Source organism: Scyliorhinus canicula, chromosome 8 (genome assembly GCF_902713615.1).
Source record: "Scyliorhinus canicula chromosome 8, sScyCan1.1, whole genome shotgun sequence".
In the NCBI taxonomy this organism is placed as follows: domain Eukaryota; kingdom Metazoa; phylum Chordata; class Chondrichthyes; order Carcharhiniformes; family Scyliorhinidae; genus Scyliorhinus; species Scyliorhinus canicula.
In genome coordinates this window covers 189,681,397-189,702,498 of record NC_052153.1, presented here as the reverse complement: position 1 = coordinate 189,702,498, position 21,102 = coordinate 189,681,397, and the positions used below count along the sequence as shown (strand labels likewise).

The 21,102-nt window shown below is 49.5% G+C and overlaps 1 protein-coding gene across 2 annotated transcripts in view; it reads left to right on the top strand.

Moving 5' to 3' along the window:
* Window positions 1-21,102, top strand: part of cfap99 (cilia and flagella associated protein 99) — a 252,550-nt gene that overhangs the window by 169,318 nt on the left and 62,130 nt on the right. For both annotated transcript variants that reach the window (XM_038805891.1, XM_038805892.1), the window contains one exon: window positions 388-471. In XM_038805891.1, coding sequence (XP_038661819.1) covers window positions 388-471 — 84 coding nt within the window. The remainder of the gene's footprint in view (window positions 1-387; window positions 472-21,102) is intronic.

Sequence of the window (21,102 nt, the reverse complement as noted above, 5' to 3'; positions counted from 1 at the left end):
GCCCATAGAGGGCGTGGCATCGTGGCTGGGCCGGCCAATGACGCGCCAATGGCAGTTTGGAGGGGCCGGAGCTTGGCGGACCAGCGTCAAACCAGCACCGGCCCCGATTCCAGCATCGGAATCCATTCTTGGCCGATCGCCGATCAGAATTTCGGCGTTGGGCTACAGAGAATCCAGCCCCATGTACACTCAACCTCTTAATTACATGTTACATAAAATAGAATCTAACAAACTGCAAGAATGACCCTTTTAAAAGCTGCTCCTACCACCTACACAAATGAATTAGAATCGAACACTATGCTGATGTACAAAGGTTTTCAGAATGATCTTTCACAGATATTTCTGTTGCTATAGTTACTTACATGTCTTCCTTTGTAACCCTGACAGCGAGTTTTGTCTGAAATTATGAAGGAGGAAGTGGCCAAGATGAAACACAAAGTTCAAAAAGCACGGCCGATCCCTGCACAGATGGTAAGACAAGATAGGTTATTTTCAAAGGATAATGCCTCTGTTAAACTAACAAGCAAATGTCATAGGAATGTGTTTAGTGTGTGTTAATAACACTAACAAAAATCTTGAGGCCATAATGAGACTCTGCATTGAATTTTACAATAATTTGCAAAAAAACTCCTGCAAGTTAGTTCAACACGATTTTCCCTTTAGAAATCCATGCTAATCAACACACATCTGTCCATGCTTTGACAAAGAGTCGCCCAGGCTCGAAACGTTAACTCTGTTCTCTCGGCGCAGATGCTATCAGACACGTTGAGATTGTCCAGCATTTTCTGTCTTTGTTTCAGATTCCAGCATCCACAGTCATTTGCTTTTATTCCCATGTGATCATTAATTCTATCCTTAATAATTGTTTCTGCTTTTTTAAGAGGGTTAATCAGAGTATTCTGGGGTTTGTGTGGGCGCGGGAGACCCCGAGAGTGAGGAGGGTATTCCTGGAGCGAGGCAGGGAGGTAGGTGGCATGGCATTGCCCAACTTGTGTGGGTATTACTGGGCTGCGAACGTGGCAATGGTTCGTAGGTGGGTGATGGAGGGGGAGGGTGCCGCATGGAAGAGGTTGGAGGTGGCGTCCTGTGTGGGTACGAGTTTGGAGGCATTGGTGACGGCCCCGGTCCCACTCCCCCCGGCAAGGTACTCTACGAGTCCGGTAGTGGTGGCTTCCCTCAAAATTTGGGGGCAGTGGAGGCGGCATGGGGGGAAGTGAAGGCCTCAGTGTGGGCCCCGATACGGGGCAATCACCGGTTTGCACCAGGGAGAATAGATGGTGGGTTTTTGAGCTGGCATAGGGGAGGCATCAGGCGGATGGGGGACCTTTTCCTCGATGGGAAGTTTGCGACTTTAGAGGAGTTGGAGGGGAAGTGGGGCCTCCCCCCGGGAATGCTTTCAGGTATATGCAGATTAGAGCGTTTGTCAAGTGGCAAGTGGCGGAGTTTCCACTACTGCCGCCTAGGGGGGTGCAGGACAGGGTGCTCTCGGGGACGTGGGTTGGTGAGGGTAGGATCTCGGCAATTTATCAGGTGATGCAGGAGGAGGAGGAGGCCTCGGTGGAAGAGCTGAAAGCGAAGTGGGAGGAGGAGCTAGGGGAGGAGATCGACGATGGGACGTGGGCGGACGCCCTGGAGAGGGTGAACTCGTCCTCTACTTGTGCACTGCTCAGCTTAATTCAGCTGAAGGTGCTGCATAGGGCGCACATGACGGGGGCCAGGATGAGCCGGTTCTTTGGGGGAGAGGACAGGTGTGGGAGGTGTTCGGGAGGCCGGTGAACTACACCCACATGTTCTGGGCGTGCCCGGCGTTGGAGGGGTTTTGGAAGGGGGTGGCGGGGATTTTGTCCAAGGTGGTCGGTTCCAGGGTGGAGCCAAGCTGGGGGCTCGCGATCTTTGGGGTAGCATCGGAGCCGGGAGTGCAGGAGGTGAGAGAGGCCGGTACCCTGGCCTTTGCATCTCTAGTAGCCCGGCGTAGGATTCTCTTACAGTGGAGGGACGCGAAGCCCCCCCGAGCCAGGAGGCCTGGATTAATGACATGGCTGGGTTCATCAGGCTGGAGAAGGTTAAGTTTGCCCTGAGGGGGTCGGTACAAGGGTTCTTCCGGCGGTGGCAGCCCTTTCTCGATTTTCTGGCGGAGGGTTAGAGGGTGGTCAATCTCAGCAGCAACCCGGGGGGGGGGTTTAGGGGGCTGTCAAGGGGGTTTGTTTTTATGACGGTGTGTTTGCTATTTTCTTCTTTTTTGTATTGTTATTAATTTATTGCTTTGTATGGGGGGGGGGGGTCCTTCTTTCTGTTTATTTCTACACCTTGTTTACTTTATTGTTGGGAGAAAATGTGTTGTTGAAAAATTTGAATAAAAATTATTTTTAAAAAAAATTATAAATGTTTCTGGAAGCTTCCCCACCACTAAAGTTAAACTGCCTGGTTTGTATTTATCGGCCATATCTTTGCAACCTTTATTAAACAAGGCCATATTGTTTGCAATTCTCCAGTCAATGGGTGTTAGATAGCCATGGTCACCAACATCCTTTCTTGGCATGGCTCATTCTGGTGAATCTGCTCTGTCCCTCCGGGACCAATATATCTTTCCTGAGGAGCAAAACCTTGAATTGAATGCAGCCAGTTCTCCAGATGGGATCTGGTTAAGGCGTCACCTCCTCCCATAATATCATAATTTCCAATATTTTGGGGTTTTGCTTTCATAGATCACTCCCCGTTCGTGATCACAATTTCATTTTCCACCTGAAAACACTTTCTGAAGTTGCAGTTTCCCTTAATTGGGTTAGGTGCAGCCCTGGGACAATTTTATAGCCTTTTGTTTACGAACAACACTGTCTGGAGCTGCCTGAAATTAGTTTTATGTTTTTAAAATCCATTTTGCTCTTCCATTGGAGCAGTGACCATGAGCACAGGGAGGAATATATATTGTTAAGTCATCAAGTTTAAAAAGTCTCCTGATCTTCTGAGTGCTCCTGCGGCTGTGTTGATATTTAGAGTTTCTTCTGCATTTTCCAGCTGGCAGTGTGAAGTCACGATCTGCTAATCAAAAGGTGCAAACACCTTCTCAAACACAGTTAACAACCCAGCTCAGCCAGTGAGCAGCACTCACTTGGGAACTTAGTTCCACAGTTTAAATGATAAAAAACTGAAAGGAACCAGTCACCAGAATGCTACGTGCTTTACATTTAATTCCTTATTTTCAGTCTCGGGATTTAACATTGACTTGTTCTGACTCACCTGGGTCAAGGATCTCACTGAGCAGCCTGGAAGAGGTGGGGGGTAGGTGGGGGGTGGGGGGGGGGAGCCCCTGTGAAAAGCAGTGGGGGGGAAGCCCCTTTGAAAAGCAGTAGTCCAGGCTAATGGCCTGGGACATGGGTTCAAATCCTTCCATGACAGTCGATGGAATTAAATTAATAGATTCTGGAATATAGAGTCTCAGTAATGGTGACCATGAAACTATCATCACTTTATTATAAAAACCCATCTGGTTCACTAATGTCCTTCAGGGGAGGAAACCTGTCATCCTTACCTGGTCCCACATGTGACTCCAGGCCCACAGCAATGTGGCTGACTCTTGACTGTTCTCTGAAATGGCCGAGCAAACCACTGAGTTCAAAGGCCATCAGGGATGGGCAACAAATGCTGACCTGTTGCCAGTGACACCCCATGAAAGAAAAAAAGAGGGATGTGGTCATAATTTATGCAACTGGGTAAGAAATTAGCAAGCACAAACTTAAAAGCAGCAGAACATAGAACATACAATGCAGAAGGAGGTCATTCGGCCCATCGTGTCTGCACCGACCCACTTAAACCCTCACTTCCACCCTATCCCCGTCACCCAATAACCCCTCCGAACCTTTTTGGACACTGAGGGTAGTTTATCATGGCCAATCCACCTAACCTGCATGTCTTTGGACTGTGGGAGGAAACCGGAGCACCCAGAGGAAACCCACGCAGACACGGGGAGAACATGCAGACTCTGCACAGACAGTGACCCAGCGGGGAATCGAACCTGGGCTGTGGTGCTGTGAAGCCACTGTGCTAACCACTGTGCTCCCGTGCTGCCCAAGTAATCCAGTAATCTCTGGATTACTCTCAGTCCTACACACAATTAAATATAGAAATGGGAGGATAAAGCAGATCAATGTGTGGCTGGAAAGATGATGCAGTCAGGAGGGTTTTAGATTCTTGGGACATTGGGACTAGCTCTGGGGGAGATGGGGCTTGTACAGGTCTGACAGTTGAACCTAAATAGAGCCAGCACTGAGTTCCTTGCAGGACCTTTTGCTAGTGATGTTGTAGAATGTTTGAACTAACTTGGCAGGGGTGTGGAAACCAGGAGATAATATCCAATAGGAATACCAAGGTCCACAGAATACTGGGAGAGATAGATAGCACCAGTGTAGGAAACAATACGTTATTAGGGTGGGGTCAGAGTATGGGCAAAAGTAATAAAATCTAAATCAGGGTGTGCACGCACGTCACTGCACCGAATGTGGCAAATAAGATTGTTGAGTTACAGGCGCAGATTGCCATGTGAAAATATGATGCCGTGACTATAACAGAGACCTAGCTCAAAGAAGCGCAGGACTGGGTGTTAAATATTCCTGGAGGCAGTGGCGTAGTGGTATTGTTGCTGGACTAGTAATCCAGCAACCCAGAATAATGGGTTCAAATCCTGCCATTGCAGATGGTGAAATCTGAATTCAATATAATCTGGAATTAAAAGTTTACTGATGACCGCAAAACGATTGTCGATTGTCATAAAAACCCATCTGGTTCACTAATGTCCTTTAAGGAAGGAAATCTGCAGTCCTTACCTGGTCTGACCTACATGTGACTCCAGACCCAAAGCAACGTGGTTGACTCTTACCTGCCCCCTCAAGGGCAATTAGGGATGGGCAATAAATGTTGGCACAGCCTGTGATGCCCACATCCCATGAAGGAATTTTAAAAAAAGATACAAGGTATTATGTAAAGATGGGAAGGGATGAAAGGTGGGAGGGGTATTGATTATGAGAAGTATTTCAATGCTGGAGAGTGAGGATGTTCCAGAGGGGTCAAGGACAGAATTAATTTGGCTCGCGTTAAGGACAAAATAGGTATAATTACATTGCTCAAATTAGTCTACAGGCAACATCTGAGGATTCACCTGAGGAAGGAGCTGTGCTCCGAAAGCTAGTGATTTGAGACAAACCTGTTGGACTTTAACCTTGTGTTGTAAGACTTCTTACGGTGCACTCCCCAGTCCACATTATAGTTGGAAGGATGTGGAGGAACAAATTTGCAAGAAAATAAGAAAAATGAAAAATGAAAATGAAAATCGCTTATTGTCACGAGTAGGCTTCAATGAAGTTACTGTGAAAATTCCCAAGTCGCCACATTCTAGCGTCTGTCCGGGGAGGCTGGTATGGGAAATGGATGCAAACGTTGTTGTGTATTTATTATGGAGGACCTCAATTACCCCAAAAAGACTGGTGTAAAGAGCAGAGGGGAAAGAGTTCCTAGAATGTGATCAGGAATATTTTCTGCAACAGTGTGTTCAAATCCAATGAGAAAGGAGGCACTGCGAGACTTGGTTCTTGGGAATCAGGTGGGTCAAGTAGATCACATGCTTACAGAAGAATAGGGAACAGTGATCAATGTATCATTATATTTAGGACAACAATGGAAAAGGACAAAGAACAATCCAGAGTACAAATAGTTAACTGGGGAAAAGCCAACTTCAATGGATTAAGAACCTATGTGGGTTAAATAAATTGGAACCAAAAACTGTGAGGGCAAAATTGTAGCAGAACAAAGAGGAGATCGTTCAGGCACAGTCAACATATATTCCCTTGAAAAGGGTGGGGGGGGGGGGGGGGGGGGGAAACAAATCCAGAGTTCCCTAGATTTTTTTGATTTTTAAAAAATTTACTTATTGTCACATACACCGAAGGACAGTGAAAAGTATTTTTCTGCAGCCAAGGGAAATGTACACAGTATGTACATAGTAGACAAAAAGAATAATCAACAAAGTATATTGACAAATGGTACATAGACAAACAGTGTTTGGTTACAGTGTGGGACAAAGGGCCAAACAAAGCAAATACATTAGCAAGAGCAGCATAGGGTGTTGTAAATAGTGGGCGGAATTCTCCGCCAGGCCCGATGCCGTCGTGAAACCCGGAGAGGTTCACGACGGTGTCGGAGGCCTCTCCTGGCCCCTTATTCTCCCCCCGCTGGGGGGCTAGGAGGGCCGTGCCGTGAATCCCGGCCGCCGAGCCTTGTTGCTGGCGTCAAGGCCCGGTGCGCCGAGAATGACACGGCCGACGCGCCTAATGACGTCAGCCGCGCATGCGCGGGTTGGCCGGCACCAACCCGCGCATGCGCGGCTGACGTCACGACGGATGACGGCAAACCCGCGCATGCGCGGTTGCCGTCTTCACCTTCACCGCCCCGCAAGACGTGGCGGCTTGATCTTGCAGGGCGGCGGAGGGGAAAGACTGCGTCCCATTGAGACGCCAGCCTGACGATCGGTGGGCACCGATCGCGGGCCTGTCCCCTCCCGAGCACGGTCGTGGTGCTCAGTCCCCTGTACGCCCCCCACAAGCCCCAAACGGGCATCTCACGCCATGTTCACGACGGCAGCGACCAGGTGTGGTTGCCGCCGTCGTGAACCGGTCGAGAATGGCAGGCCGCTCGGCCCATCCGGGTCGGAGAATCGCGAGCCACCGTGAAAAACGGCGGCCCGCGATTCTCCAAGCAGCGTTTCGCGTTTTGCGACACCCCATTTTGGGGGGGTGGGAGAATCGTGGGAGGTGCGAGAGCGGCCCTCCCGCGATTCTCCCACCCGGCGTGGGAGCGGAGAATTCCGCCCAGTATTCTTACAGGGAACAGATCAATTCGAGGGGGAGTCGTTGAGGAGTCTTGTAGCAATGGGGAAGAATTTGTTCCTATGTCTGGATGTGCAACTTCTGTACCTTCTTTCTGATGGAAGGGTCTGGAAGAAGGCAATGCCTGGGTGGGAGGGGCATATAATTTTGTCTCATAATGCTGTCTGCCTTCCTGAGGCAGCGGGAGGTGTATACAGAATCAATATCAGGGTGGCAAGCTTGTGTGATGCGTTGGGCTAAGTTCACCCACTCTGCAGTTTCTTGGGCCGAGCAGTTGCCATACCAAGCTGTGATGCAGCCAGATAGGATGCTCTCTATGTCACATCTGTAGAAGTTTGCGAGAGTCGATGCAGACATGCTGAATTTCTTTAGCTTCTGTAGGAAGTAGATCCGTTGTTGGGCTTTCTTGACTGTTGCCATTGATGCAATCAGGAGTGTGTGTCGTGCTACGCTTCCTGAAGTCGAAGAGATAGAAATGACAAAAGAGATAGTAAAGTGATTGAAGGAATCAGCAAGTGGCACTTGCTTAACAATAACTTGTTCACTGACAATCAGTTTGGGTTCCGGCAGGATCGCTCATCTCCTGATCTTGTTACAACCTTGCTTCAAACACGGACAAAAGAACTGAACTCCAGAGGTGAGATGAGAGCGACTGCACTTGCAATCAAGGCAGCATTTAACTGAGTTTTGCATCAAGGAGCCCGAGCAAATCTGAAGTCAATGGGAATCCAGGGGAAAATGCTGGTTGGAGTCATACTTAGCACAAAGGAAGATGGTTGGAGGTCAATCATCTTAGTTCCAGGACTTCACTGCAGACGTTCCTCAGAGTGGTGTCCCAGGCCCAATCATCTTCAGCAGCTTCATTAATGACCTTCCTTCCATCATAAAGTCAGAAGTGGGAAAGTTCACTGATGACTGCTCAATGTACAGCACCATTTGCAACTTTTACCCAGGCTTCGGCTGACAAATAGAAAGTAACATTCACGCCTCACAACTGTGAGCCAATGACCATCTCCAACGAGAGAGGATCTATTTATCGCCCTTGACATTCAATGGCATTATCATTACTGAATCCCCCACTATCAACACCATGTGAATAACCATTGACCAGAAACTGAACTGGAGTAGCCATATAAAAGCTGTAGTTATAAGAGCAGGTCAGAGACTCGGAATCCTGTGGTAAGTAGCACACATCCTGACTCCACAAAGCCTGTCCACCATCTACCAGGTTCACGTCAGGGGTGTCATGGAATACTCTTCACTTGCCTGGATGTGTGCAACTTCAACAATGCTCAAGAAGCTCAACACCATCCAGGTAAAAGCAGCTCTCTTGATTTGCACCTCAGCCACAAACATTCATGCCTCCAGCACTGAGGCACAGTAACTGCAGTGTGTAGCATCTACAAAATGCACTGCAGTAACTCACCAAAGCTCCTTAGGCAGTATCTTCCAAATCTACAACCCCTAACAAGGGCAAGGGCAGCAGATACATGGGAACAATGACACTTGGAAGCTCCCCTCCAAGCCACTTGCCATCCTGACTTGGAAATATAGCCCCGTTCTTTCACTGTCACTGGGTCAAAACCCTGGAACTCCCTCTCTAAAAGCACAGTGGGTGTACCTACACCACATGGACTGCAGCGATTCAAGAAGCCATCTCACCACCACCTTCTCAAGGACAATTAGGGATGGACAATAAAGGTTGCCTCACCAGCGACACCCACATCCCATAAATGAATAAAAGACAGGGTTCTGGAAAACATGAAAACATCAGAGTGATTGCAGAAAAGATTCACGCAAATAGTTCCAGGGATGAGGAACTTAGTTCTGGAGCTAGATAGCAGAGGTTAGAACTGTTTGTGTTGGAGAAAAGAAGGCTAAGGGGAGACTTGATAGAAGAGTTCAAAATCCTGAGTTTTCTGGATAGAGTTGATAGGGTGAAACTATCCCCACTTGCGAAACGATTTCTAATGAAGCGCACAGATTTAAAGTAATTGGCATGTGAAGCCAGTTACCTCCCAGTTTGTGCCCAGGGAGGTGGGTCCCTTCTTTATACCATTTCAACGACAGAAGTGGGCTCTCGTAACTACAGAACTACTGATGGAGCATGCACCCTACCCCCAGTTATCAGGGCCTGCCTACCGGCAGGATGCAAAACAAAACTTACCTTCTCATTGAGGATGTCACCACATGGAAGTGCTCTCTCCTTTGCCCAGCAGTCTTACCATTGGCTATCTCTAACAGTGGCATTATCAAGGCTGCAGCCTCAACATTTTGACCACTAGTAACAGTGGCGCTGTCAAGGATGAAGCTCAGCACTGGCCATCTCTAACAGTGGCCCTCTGATTGGCCGGCATCCCTCGGAGATGGGCTGCCCTCCTCAACCGGACAGAGATCCCACTGGCGGTCTCTTATTGGACCAGCCAGGGTCTCACTGCCCTAAGATGTGGGGTTGTCACGCGACGGAGATATTGGGAAATTGGGTCTAAAAATGAGATCGAAGATGTAGTAGGCAACTTAGGAGTTAAACAAAGAATAATACAGCACAGGAACAGGCCCTTTGGCCCTCCAAGCCCACGCCGATCACATGTCCTATCTAAACCAATTGGCTGTATCCTTCTATACCCCGTCTGTTCATGTGCCTATCCAGATAAGTCTTAAAGATTGCTAACGTATCTGCCTCAACCACCTCATTTGGCAGTGCATTCCAGGCCATCACCACCCTCTGTGTAAAAAAAAAAAATTTTATACAATTTTTTTTAAAGTCCTGCTGTCCCTGGAATCAGTCTGGTAAACCTTGGCTGCACTCCCTCTATAGCAAGAATATCCTTCCTTAGATAAGGAGAACAAAACTGCACACAGTGTTCCAGATGTGGCCTCACCAAGATCCTGTATAATTGCAGGAAGACATCCCTGCTCTTGTACTCGAATTGTCTCGCAATGAAGGCCAGCGTACCATTTGCCTTCTTTACCCCCTGCTGCACCTGCATGCTTACCGTCAACTACAGGTGTACAAGGACACCAGGCTCTCATTGCACATTCTATCCATCTATCTAGTTTTCTATCCATCTCAGTACGCTACCCCCAATCCCTTGTGCTTTAATTTTACACGCTTATCTCTTATGTGGGACATTGTCAAAAGCCTTCTGAAAGTCGAAATACACTGCATCCACTGGCTCCCCTTCATCAATTCTACGAGTTACATCCTTGAAGAATTCCAGTAGATTTGTCAAGCATGGTTTCCCCTTCATAAATCCATGCTGACTCTGCCTGATCCTGCCACTGTTTTCTACGTGCTCTGCTATAAAATCTTTAATAATGGATTCTAGAATTATCCCCACTACTGACATCAGGCTTCCTGGTCTATATTTCCCTGTTTTCTCTCGACCTTCCGTTTTAAATAGTGGAGTTACATTAGCCACCCTCCAATCTGCAGGCACTGTTCCAGAATTCTGGAAGGTTACCACCAATGCATCCATTATTTCTAGAGCCACCTCCTTCAGTACCCTGAGATGTAGATTATCAAGCCCTGGGGATTTATCAGCCTTCAATCCCATCAATTTCTCCAACACCATTTCTGGTGTTGGGGAACTGATATTGATCACCTTTAGTTCCTCCTTCTCACTAAACCCTGCATTCCCCAACATGCAAGTGGAATGAGAGCTGCACGTTCATTGAAAGTGCTGTTTAATGGGAACTAGTGTGTCAAAGTTAGGAAACTACATGTAATCTGTTATTGTTAGATTAGATTTAGATTTATTGTCACGTTTACCGAGGTACAGTGAAAAGTATTGTTCAGCATACAGTCAAGACAGATCACTCCTTAAATGAAAACAGGGGCGGCACCGTGGCACAGTAGTTATTATTGCTGCCACAGAGTTCCAGGTTCAATTTTGGCCCCGGGTGACTGTCTGTGTGGAGTTTGCACTTTCTACCCGTGTCAGCGTGGGTTTCCTCCGGGTGCTCCAGTTTCCGCCCACAGTCCAAAAATGTGCAGGTTAGGTGAATTGGCGATGCTAAATTGCCTCTCACTGTCCAAAAGGTTAGGTGGGGTGACTGGGTTATGGGGATAGGATGGAGGCGTGGGCTGAAGTAGGGTGCTCTTTCCAAGAGCCTGTGCGGACTCGATGGGCTAAATGGCCTCCTGGACAGTAAATGCTATTATTATTACATAGAACATACAATAAATACACAATGTAAATACAGACACATAGACAACAATGAATGAAATGAAAATCACTTATTGTCACAAGTAGACTTCAAATGAAGTTACTGTGAAAAGCCCCTAGTTGCCACATTCCAGGGCCTGTTCGGGGAGGCTGGTACGGGAATTGAACTGTGCTGCTGGCCTGCCTTGGTCTGCTTTAAAAGCCAGCGATTTAGCCCTGTGCTAAACCAGCCCCTGGTCATCAAGTAAAGCATACAGAATATAGTGCTACAATTGTAGCAAAGATGCATAGTGCAACACGGTAGCACAGTGGTTAGCACTGTTGATTCACAATACCAGGTTCGATTCCCGGCTTCGGTCAATGCCTGTGCGGTGTCTGCACATTCTCCCTCAGTCTGCATGGGTTTCCTATGGGTGCTCCGGTTAGGTAAGTTGGACATTCTGAATTCTCCCTCCGTGTACCCGAACAGGCGCCGGAATGTGGCGACTAGGGGCTTTTCACGGTAACTTCATTGCAGTGTTAATGTGAGCCTACTTGTGACAATAAAGATTATTATTATTATTATTAGAAAGAACAGTTCAGTCCATAAGAGGGCCATTCAGTAGTCTGGTAACATATGGGGAAGAGGTTGTTTTTAAATCTATTGGTGCTTGTTCCCAAGGCAGAGTGAGGTGTAGACAGAGTCAATGGATGGAAGGTAGGTTTGTGTGATGGACTGGGCTGCGTTCACAGCTCTCTGTAGTTTATTACGGTCTTGGGCTGAGCAGTTGCCATACCAGGCTGTGATGCAGCCAGATATGGTGCTTCTGTGGTACATCTATAAAAATTGGTAAAAGTCATTGTGGACATGCTGAATTTCCTTAATTTCCTGAGGAAGTATAGGGGCTGTTGTTCTTTCTTGGTCATAGCGTCGATGTGGGTGGACCAGATTGTTGGTGATGTTTACACCTAGGAATTTGAAGCTGTCAACCATCTCCACCTCGGCACCATTGATACAGACAGGAGCGTGTACGACACTTCACTTCCTGAAGTTGATGGGCAGCTCCTTAGTTTTGCTGACATTGAGGGAGAGATTGTTGTCGTTACACCACCTCCACTAGGTTCTCAATCTCCCTCCTGTACTCTGACTCGTCGGTGTTTGAGATCCAACCCACCAAGGTTGTGACATCAGCAAATATGTAGATGGAGTTTGAAGTAAAAAACTCACCACTATTCTTAGAACTCCCCCTATACCATAAAAGGTCAATAAGACATTCTAAATGGTGAACAGGGATTCTCACTCCCTGACTCCGATGCAGACTTAAGTGGGTGCTATTCGGGTCAAACTATATTTTCAAGTTATCCGCCGGTATAACCCATATCTTCATAGAAGATTTCATCTACTTACCACTTAGTAGCATCGATCCTGGTGCCTGCATTGCTAAGTAAGTAAAGTAGACTTTGTAATAACCACTGTTTCAGGTTAAAACTTTAAGTTATTTTTTATTATATTTTTTCTTTTAAAAGATAAAATCACTGTCTTTACAGAAAAGTAAAAAGATCTTGCTTCTGGATTCTCCTGGTCGGTTGAAAAGACCTTCAGCTCCACCTTGACAATCTCTCTTCTTTATCTTTTGGTTTTCTCCTGATGGATTCACTGTTCTGCTTGGTTTCTGTGGTCTATCCTTCCCATGACAGAGGGCAGTTATGAGAGCTGACTCTGCTGTCTGCTATCGATTTAGGGTTTATATTTCCCTTACCACAGTCATTAAGTTTATATGACATTATCGTAAAGTAACTTTGTTTTGCTCTTGATTGTTCAAAGTACCTTTAATCTTAATTACTTCTAACACGACTATGTATCCATGTTGAGCATGACTTTAGCTCATCGAACTCTGATTACATTTTTGTCCTTTGTAATGTTCAAAAGTGCTTTGATCCCAGAGGGGTTCTGGTTCCTGACACTTCTAAAGTTGCTTTATTACCAAATAGTGCCCTTAGCTTGTCAGAACTCTGACTCCGATTTGGGGTTAACCTGTGTCCTTGTGGACCACGTTGTCTCCAGCTTCCCATATTCAACTGGTGTCAGCAGGATTTCACACCTAAACATTTGTCACACAATTCAACTGAAGATCCTAGCAATTCTTTTTTAGCTGCTTACTAAAATAATCAACTTCAAAGAAGGTGCAAAATATTGTTTATTTCCATGTAACTAAAAGTTCAATCTGCTTTGACTTGAAAGACAGGCATCAGTTTTACAGCTTGAGCAGCCACAAGCTGTTTTCTTAACGCCTGTTTGATAAAGGCCATCTGCATTTCAAAACCTTCTTTTGCAGCTGCTGTTAACCCTTTGTGGGACTTTTCCCTACATTTTCTCATGTACCCTCAGGTCAGGTTTTGCCAGATTTCCATGTTTCAAATGACATATTTTCCCATTTTTACTTTACAATTGGAGCCGGATATTGCCACACAGTTACGTGCGTATAGGGAGTATAGTAGTGGGCTAAGTACACAGCCTTGCGGGACCCCGGTATTGAGGACTATCATGGAGGAGATGTTGTTGTCCTTACTGATTGCAGTCTATGGGTCAGGAAGTGGTGGATCTAGTTTCAGAGGGAGGAGCCAAGTCCTGAGATGCTTCTACGATTGCTGATGTTTTCTTTGGGTAAACCATCTTTTGTCGATGATATGACCAAGGTAATTTATGGACGACTTGAAAAAGTCTGACTTTTCCTTCTTAACTCTCAGGTTGTGGCTCTGTAAACGCTTCAGAGCAGCTTCCAAATTCTCCAAGTGTTCCTATTTACTTGAACCGGTGATAAGTATGTCATCAAAATTACATTGCACTCCATTCAACACACTTAGAATTTGATCCATGGATCTTTGAAAAGAGCAGACGCAGATGCTATTCCAAAAGGAAGTTTTCTGTCATAAAACAGACCTTTGTGCATTACGATAGTGAGTAGTGGTTGTGATTCAGCAGCCACATCCATCTGTAGGTCTGCCTCTGAAAGATCAATTTTGCTGAATTTCTGTCCATCAGAAAGTCCAGCAAACAAGTCTTCAATCAGCGGCAGTGGATAATGATCTATGCACAAAACTGAGTTGATAGTAGTTTTAAAATCTCCACAAAATCTCACTGAGCCATCCCGTTTTAACACAGGAACGATTGTTGTCACTCAATCACTTGTAGCAGCAGATTTAATGACTCCTGTCCTCACTAATCTGTCTAATTCTTCTTCAGCATTTGATCTGATGCCATATGGTTCGGTTCTAGCTTTGAGTCATTTGGGTGTTCTGTCAGGCTTGAGTTTTAGGTGTAGCTCAACTGCAGTCATACAGCCTTATGAATCTTAGAACATCGTCTCATACTTAAGTTGCTTCAAGCTGCTCTTTGAATCCACTCATTGATTGACTGTTGCCCATTAAGCCTAATCTTATCCAACCAGGCTCTGCCGAAGTTTCCAGGGACACCGTGAAGAGGCAACTTCACCGTCTGCCCATTTGCTTTTACTTTCACTACAATGCACCTTTTTAATGGTACAACCTCTTCAGTGTATGTTATTCTGATCACATTCGACTGTTTTAAAGGCAGATGCCTCAGCTTCTGATAATAAATTGTCTCAGGATTAAGTGATACTGCTGCACTCGTATCCATTTAAATTTTAATTCATGACCGTCAAGTTTTCGATATGCCCAAAAATGTTGTTGATTGTCCTGCATTGACAAGATACTTACCTTAAGCTGTTGCAGTAGCTCAGTTTCACTGTCTTTTTAGTGATCACAAGCTTCATCCGCTAATTTGTAGACATCCAGATTGTTTACTTCTTGCACTTCTGTTACAACCCGCACAAGACCTACGGGGTTAGAGCAATCAGTCTTCCCGTGAGTCTCGCCAAGTACAAGCTCCCCCCGCGAAGGGATTGGGGAGCCAAGGACATTCATGATTGAGTCCTGTATATAGTTGGCCAGGTATGGAACTGACAGAGCAGACCCAGCTGGGATCTGATGGAAATATAACTGCGTTGCAATAACCATAGTTTTCTTTCACCTGCTCGATTTGGATTTGTCTGTGGCCTACTGAAACATTCTTGGTATAGAAGGAGTTTTCTGTGACAATAAGCGATTTTCATTCATTTCATTCATATCATAGAATTTTCAGTGCAGAAGGAGGCCACTCGGCCCATCAAGTCTGCACTGGCTCTTGGAAAGAGCACCCTACCCAAGGTCAACACCTCCACCCTATCCCCATAACCCAGTAACCCCACCCAACTCTAAGGGCAATTTTGGACACTAAGGGAAATTGATCATGGCCAATCTACCTAACCTGCACATCTTTGGACTGTGGGAGGAAACCGGAGCACCCGTAGGAAACCCACGCAGACACGGGGAGGATGTGCAGACTCCGCACAGACAGTGACCCAAGCCGGAATCGAACCTGGGACCCTGGAGCTGTGAAGCAATTGTGCTATCCACAATGCTACCGTGCATACTTTTGATTTACTTCATCATTCTTCCACTGAATGTCCAACCTGTGTACAACGGTGACATGATTGCACCCTTGCAGCCTTGGTCATTGAGGTATCCATTTTATGGATCTTTGCTCCAGCCCCTATTTGCAAAGCTTCTCTTGTTGCGAGCTCCATAGACATGCCAACTTCCACAGCAGCTTTCTGAGCTAAATCACTTATGGCAGGAAGCTTCCTCTGAATTGCTTCACTGCAATTTAGGAGCTGGTTTAGCACAGGGCTAAATAGCTGACTTTGAAAGCAGACCAAGGCAGGCCAGCAGCACAGTTCAATTCCCGTACCAGCCTCCCCAAACAGGCACCGGAATGTGGCGACGAGGGGCTTTTCACAGTAACTTCATTTGAAGCCTACTCGTGACAATAAGCAATTTTCATTTCATTTCATAATCCACAAACCAACCTGTCTTGAAGAGTATCAAGTGTTATATCAAATTTGACTTCCGGTGGCGGCAATGCGGAGCTAAGCCGCACATTCGGCAGCTCCCGCTGAAAACGGACTTTGGGGCTCTTTTCAGGGCCCCCAACGGAGCTGTGTCGGCAAATCCCGACGTGGGAAGAGGACAGGAGTCGACCCGTACGGTCCTATGGTCCGGACCAGGAGTGGGGTAAGGAGAAAAACGGAGAAAGCACCCCTGAAAAAGCGGGGGAAGGAAGATAAAATGGCGGCCGGCGGAGGCCTTGAGGAGCTGAGGCAGTGGGCTCAGGAGCAGCAGGCGACTCTGCTGCTCTGCTTCCAGGAGCTTAAGTTGGAGCTGCTGGAGTCCCTGAAGGTAACCAACAGGAAGCTGATGGAGACCCAGACAGCCCAGGGGGCTGCGATCCGGCTGCAGCAGCAGGCCTCCGAAAGGGAGGATGAGGCCGTGGCCGTGGCGGGGAAGGTGGAGATGCACGAGGCGCTCCATAAAAGATGGCAGGAGTGGTTCGAGGAGCTGGACAACCGGTCGAGGAGGAAGAATTTGCGGATCCTGGGCCTCACGGAGGGGCTGGAGGGGTCGGACCTGGCGGCCTATGTGGCGGTTATGTTAAACTCGCTGATGGGGGCTGGGTCCTTCCAGGGGCCCCTGGAGTTGGAGGGGGCCCACAGAATTCTGGCTAGGAGGCCCAAGCCGAACGAGCCGCCACGGGCGGTGTTGGTGCGGTTTCATCGGTTCGTGGATCGTGAGTGTGGGGGCGGGGTCGGGGCTGAGAAGCACGGGTCATTGCTGGCTGTTTTCTTTACCCGTGCAAGAGCGGGGGTGGGGGGGGGGGATGAGGACCCATTGACGGGCACGATGGAGGAGGGGTAGTCCCACGTGGGGAGGAGTCGGAGGTAGGGCGGGAGTCGCCGGGGTCAGCAGAAGTTAGCTGGCTCACGGGAGTGCTATGGAGGGAGGGGCGCGGCTAGGAGGGGTCCTAGCCTTGGGGGGGTGGGTATGGCTAACCGGCAGTGGAGGGGGGCAGGGAGCCCTCTGATCTGGCTGATAACCTGGAATGTGAGGGGGCTGAATGGGCCGGTCAAACGGGCCCGGGTATTTGCGGGCTGAAGGCGGATGTGGCCATGCTCCAGGAGACACACCTGAGAGTGGTGGACCAGGTTCGGCTGAGGAAGGGATGGGTGGGCCAAGAATTTCACTCAGGGCTGGATGAGAAGAGTAGGGGGGGTGGCGATCCTGGTGGGAAAGAGGGTGTCGTTTGAGGCGTTAAATGTGGTGGCTGACAGTGGCGGGAGGTATGTGATGGTGAGTGGTAAGCTGCAGGGGGAGCGGGTGGTGTTGGTGAATGTTTATGCCCCAAATTGGGACGATGCGGGGTTTATGCGGCGTATGTTGGGCCGCATTCTGGACCTGGAGGTGGGGGGCCTGATCATGGGGGGGGGGACTTCAACACGGTACTGGATCCCCATTGGATCGATCCAAGTCCCGGACGGGTAGGAGGCCGGCGGCGGCTAAGGTGCTGAGGGGATTCATGGACCAGATTTGGGGGGGGGGGGGGGGGGGGGGGGGGGGGGGGTGGATCCCAGGAGCTTTGCGAGGCCAAGGGCCAGGGAGTACTCATTTTTCTCCCACGTACATAAGGCCTACTCGAGGATTGATTTTTTTGTCCTGAGCAGGGGGCTGGTTTCGAGGGTGGAGGATGTGGAATACTCCGCCATTGCCATTTCAGATCATACCCCGCACTGGGTGGACCTCGGGCTGGGGGAAGAGAGGGACCAACGTCCGCTCTGGCGTTTGGAGGTGGGGCTGTTGGCAGACGAGGAGGTGGCCGGGAAGGTTCGGGGGTGTATCGAGAGGTACCTTGAGGCCAATGATAACGGGGAGGTTCGAGTGGGGACGGTCTGGGAGGCATTGAAGGCGGTGATGAGGGGGGAATTGATCTCCATCCGAACCCATGGGGAGAGGGGGGAGCAGAGGGAGAGGGAGAGACTGATAGGGGAAATGACGCAGGTGGATAGGAGATATGCGGAGGCCCCAGAGGAGGGATTGCTGGGGGAGAGGCGTAGCCTTCAGGCCAGATTCGACCTATTGACTACCAGAAAGGCGGAAGCTCAGTGGAGGAAAGCACAGGGGGCGGTGTATGAGTATGGGGAGAAGGCGAGCAGGATGCTGGCACACTAGCACACCAGCTCCGAAAGCGGGATGCGGCCAGGGATATGGGGGAGTGACGGATAAGGCTGGGAAGGTGGTGCGGAGGGGAGTAGATGTTAATGGGGTCTTCAGAGACTTCTATGGGGAACTGTACCGGTCGGAGCCCCCGGTGGAGGGGGGTGGAATTTTCTTCTTGGACAAGCTGCAATTCCCGAGGGTGGAGGAGGAGCAGGGGGAGGGACTGGGGGTGCCGATCGAGCTGGAGGAGGTGGTCAAAGGGATAGGGAGCATGCAGTCGGGGAAGGCGCCGGGGCCGGACGGGTTTCCGGCGGAGTTTTATAAAAGGTATTTGGACCTGTTGGGCCCCCTGTTGGTTTGGACCTTTAACGAGGCAAGGGAGGGGGGGGGGGGGGGGGGGCTTTGCCCCCAACTATGTCACGGGCACTGATTTCCTTGATCCTGAAGCGGGACAAGGACCCTCTGCAGTGCGGGTCATGTAGGCCGATTTCACTGCTAAACGCCTACGCTAAGCTGCTGGCAAAGATCCTGGCCACTAGAATAGAGGATTGCGTGCCCGAGGACCAGACGGGGTTTGTGAGGGGAAGGCAGTTGAATGCGAACGTGCGAAGGCTCCTCAATGTCATTATGATGCCGGCCATGGAAGGGGAGGCGAAGATAGTGGCGGCATTGGATGGAGAAGGCCTTTGATAGGGTTGAGTGGGAGTATTTGTGGGAGGTGCTGGAGAGGTTCGGGTTTGGGGAGGGGTTTATCCGGTGGGTGAGGCTGCTCTACGAAGCCCCGATGGCGAGTGTAGCCACAAATAGAAGGAGGTCGGAGTACTTTCGGCTGTACCGGGGGACGAGACAGGGGTGCCCCCTGTCCCCCTTGCTCTTCGCGTTGGCGATTGAGCCCCTGGCCATGGCATTGAGGGAGTCTGGGAACTGGAGGGGCCTGGTGCGGGGTGGGGAGGAGCATCGAGTGTCTCTGTATGCGGACGACCTGTTGCTGTATGTGGCAAACCCGGTGGGGGGGATGCCGGAGGTGATGAGGATTCTTAGTGAATTCGGGGGTTTCTCTGGGTATAAGTTGAACCTGGGCAAGAGTGAGGTGTTTGTGGTGCATCCGGGGGATCAAGAGGAGGGGATTGGTAGGCTCCCACTGAAGCAGGCAGGGAAGAGCTTCAGGTACCTAGGGGTCCAGGTGGCTGGGAGTTGGGGGGCCCTGCACAAGCTCAACCTCACAAGGTTGGTGGAGCAGATGGAGGAGGAGTTTAAGAGGTGGGATATGTTACCGCTGTCACTGGTGGGGAGGGTGCAGTCCATTAAGATGACGGTGCTCCCGAGGTTTTTGTTCCTGTTCCAGTGCCTCCCCATCCTTATCCCGAAGGCCTTTCTTAGGAGGGCCAACAGGAGTATTACGGGATTTGTGTGGGCGCATGGGACTCCGAGGGTGAGAAGGGTGTTCCTGGAACGGGGCAGGGATAGGGGGGGCTGGCATTGCCCAACCTCTGTGGGTACTATTGGGCTGCCAACGCAGCGATGGTGCGTAAGTGGGTAATGGACGGCGAAGGGGCAGCATGGAAGAGGATGGAGGTGGCGTCCTGTGTGGGCACGAGCCTGGAGGCGCTGGTAACGGCGCCGCTGCCGCTCCCTCCAACGAGGTATACCACAAGCCCGGTGGTGGCGGCTACCCTCAAAATTTGGGGGCAATGGAGACGACATAGGGGAGAAGTGGGGGGCTCGATGTAGGCCCCGATACGGGGGAACCATCGGTTTGTCCCAGGGAGCATTGATGGCGGATTTCTGGGCTGGCACAGGGCAGGCGTTAGGAGGTTGAGGGACCTGTTTGTGCAGGGGAGGTTCGTGAGCTTGGGGGAGTTGGAGGGGAAGTTTGGTCTCCCCCCGGGGAACATGTTTAGGTACATGCAGGTGAGGGCGTTTGCCAGGCAGCAGGTGGAGGGGTTCCCCTTGCTGCCCCCACGAGGGATGCGGGATCGGTTGCTCTCGGGAGTGTGGGTTGGAGGAGGGAGGATTTCGGAAATATACCGGGTAATGCAGGAGGTAGACGAGGCCTCGGTGGAGGAACTGAAGGGTAAATGGGAAGAGGAGCTGGGTGAGGAGATTGAGGAGGGGACGTGGGCGGATGCCCTGGAGAGAGTGAATTCCTCCTCTTCCTGTGCGAGGCTTAGCCTCATACAGTTCAAGGTGCTGCATAGGGCCCACATGACTGGGACGAGGATGAGTAGGTTTTTCGGGGGCAAGGACAGGTGTGCTAGGTACTCGGGGAGCCCAGCGAACCACGCCCATATGTTTTGGGCGTGCCCAGCACTGGGGGAGTTTTGGAAGGGGGTAGCAAGGACGGTGTCGAGGGTGGTGGGATCCAGGGTCAAGCCAGGCTGGGGACTCACAATTTTTGGAGTGCAGGAGGCGAAAGAGGCCGGTGTTCTGGCCTTTGCGTCCCTAGTAGCCCAGCGGAGGATCTTGCTCCAATGGAAGGATGTGAGGCCCCCAAGCGTGGAGGCCTGGATCAATGATATGGCGGGGTTCATTAAATTGGAGAAGGTGAAATTTGCCCTGAGAGGATCAGTACAGGGGTTCTTTAGGCGGTGGCAGCCTTTCCTGGACTTCCTGGCGGAACGGTAGGGAAATAGGCCGGCAGCAGCAGCAACCCGGGGGGGAGGGAGGGAGGGAGGAGGGGAGGGGAGGGGAGGGGGGGGGGGGTTTGGATCAGTGGGAGAGAGAACTGTGTACATGGGTTTGTGGGATGTAGCGGGTGTTATCTCTTTCCCTTTTGTTGTTTGGGTGTTCTTTTGTTTTTTTCTTTTGTTTGTAGTTGCTTTTGAAGTTGGGTGGGTATTGTTCTTGGGTTGTTACCGCGGTTGTTTTGTTAATAGAGTTGAGATGTTTATATTTTGTAAAAATTTCTATAAAAATTATTTTTTTTTAAAAAGTGTTATATCAAATTTACAATATCTAGCTAATCTTCT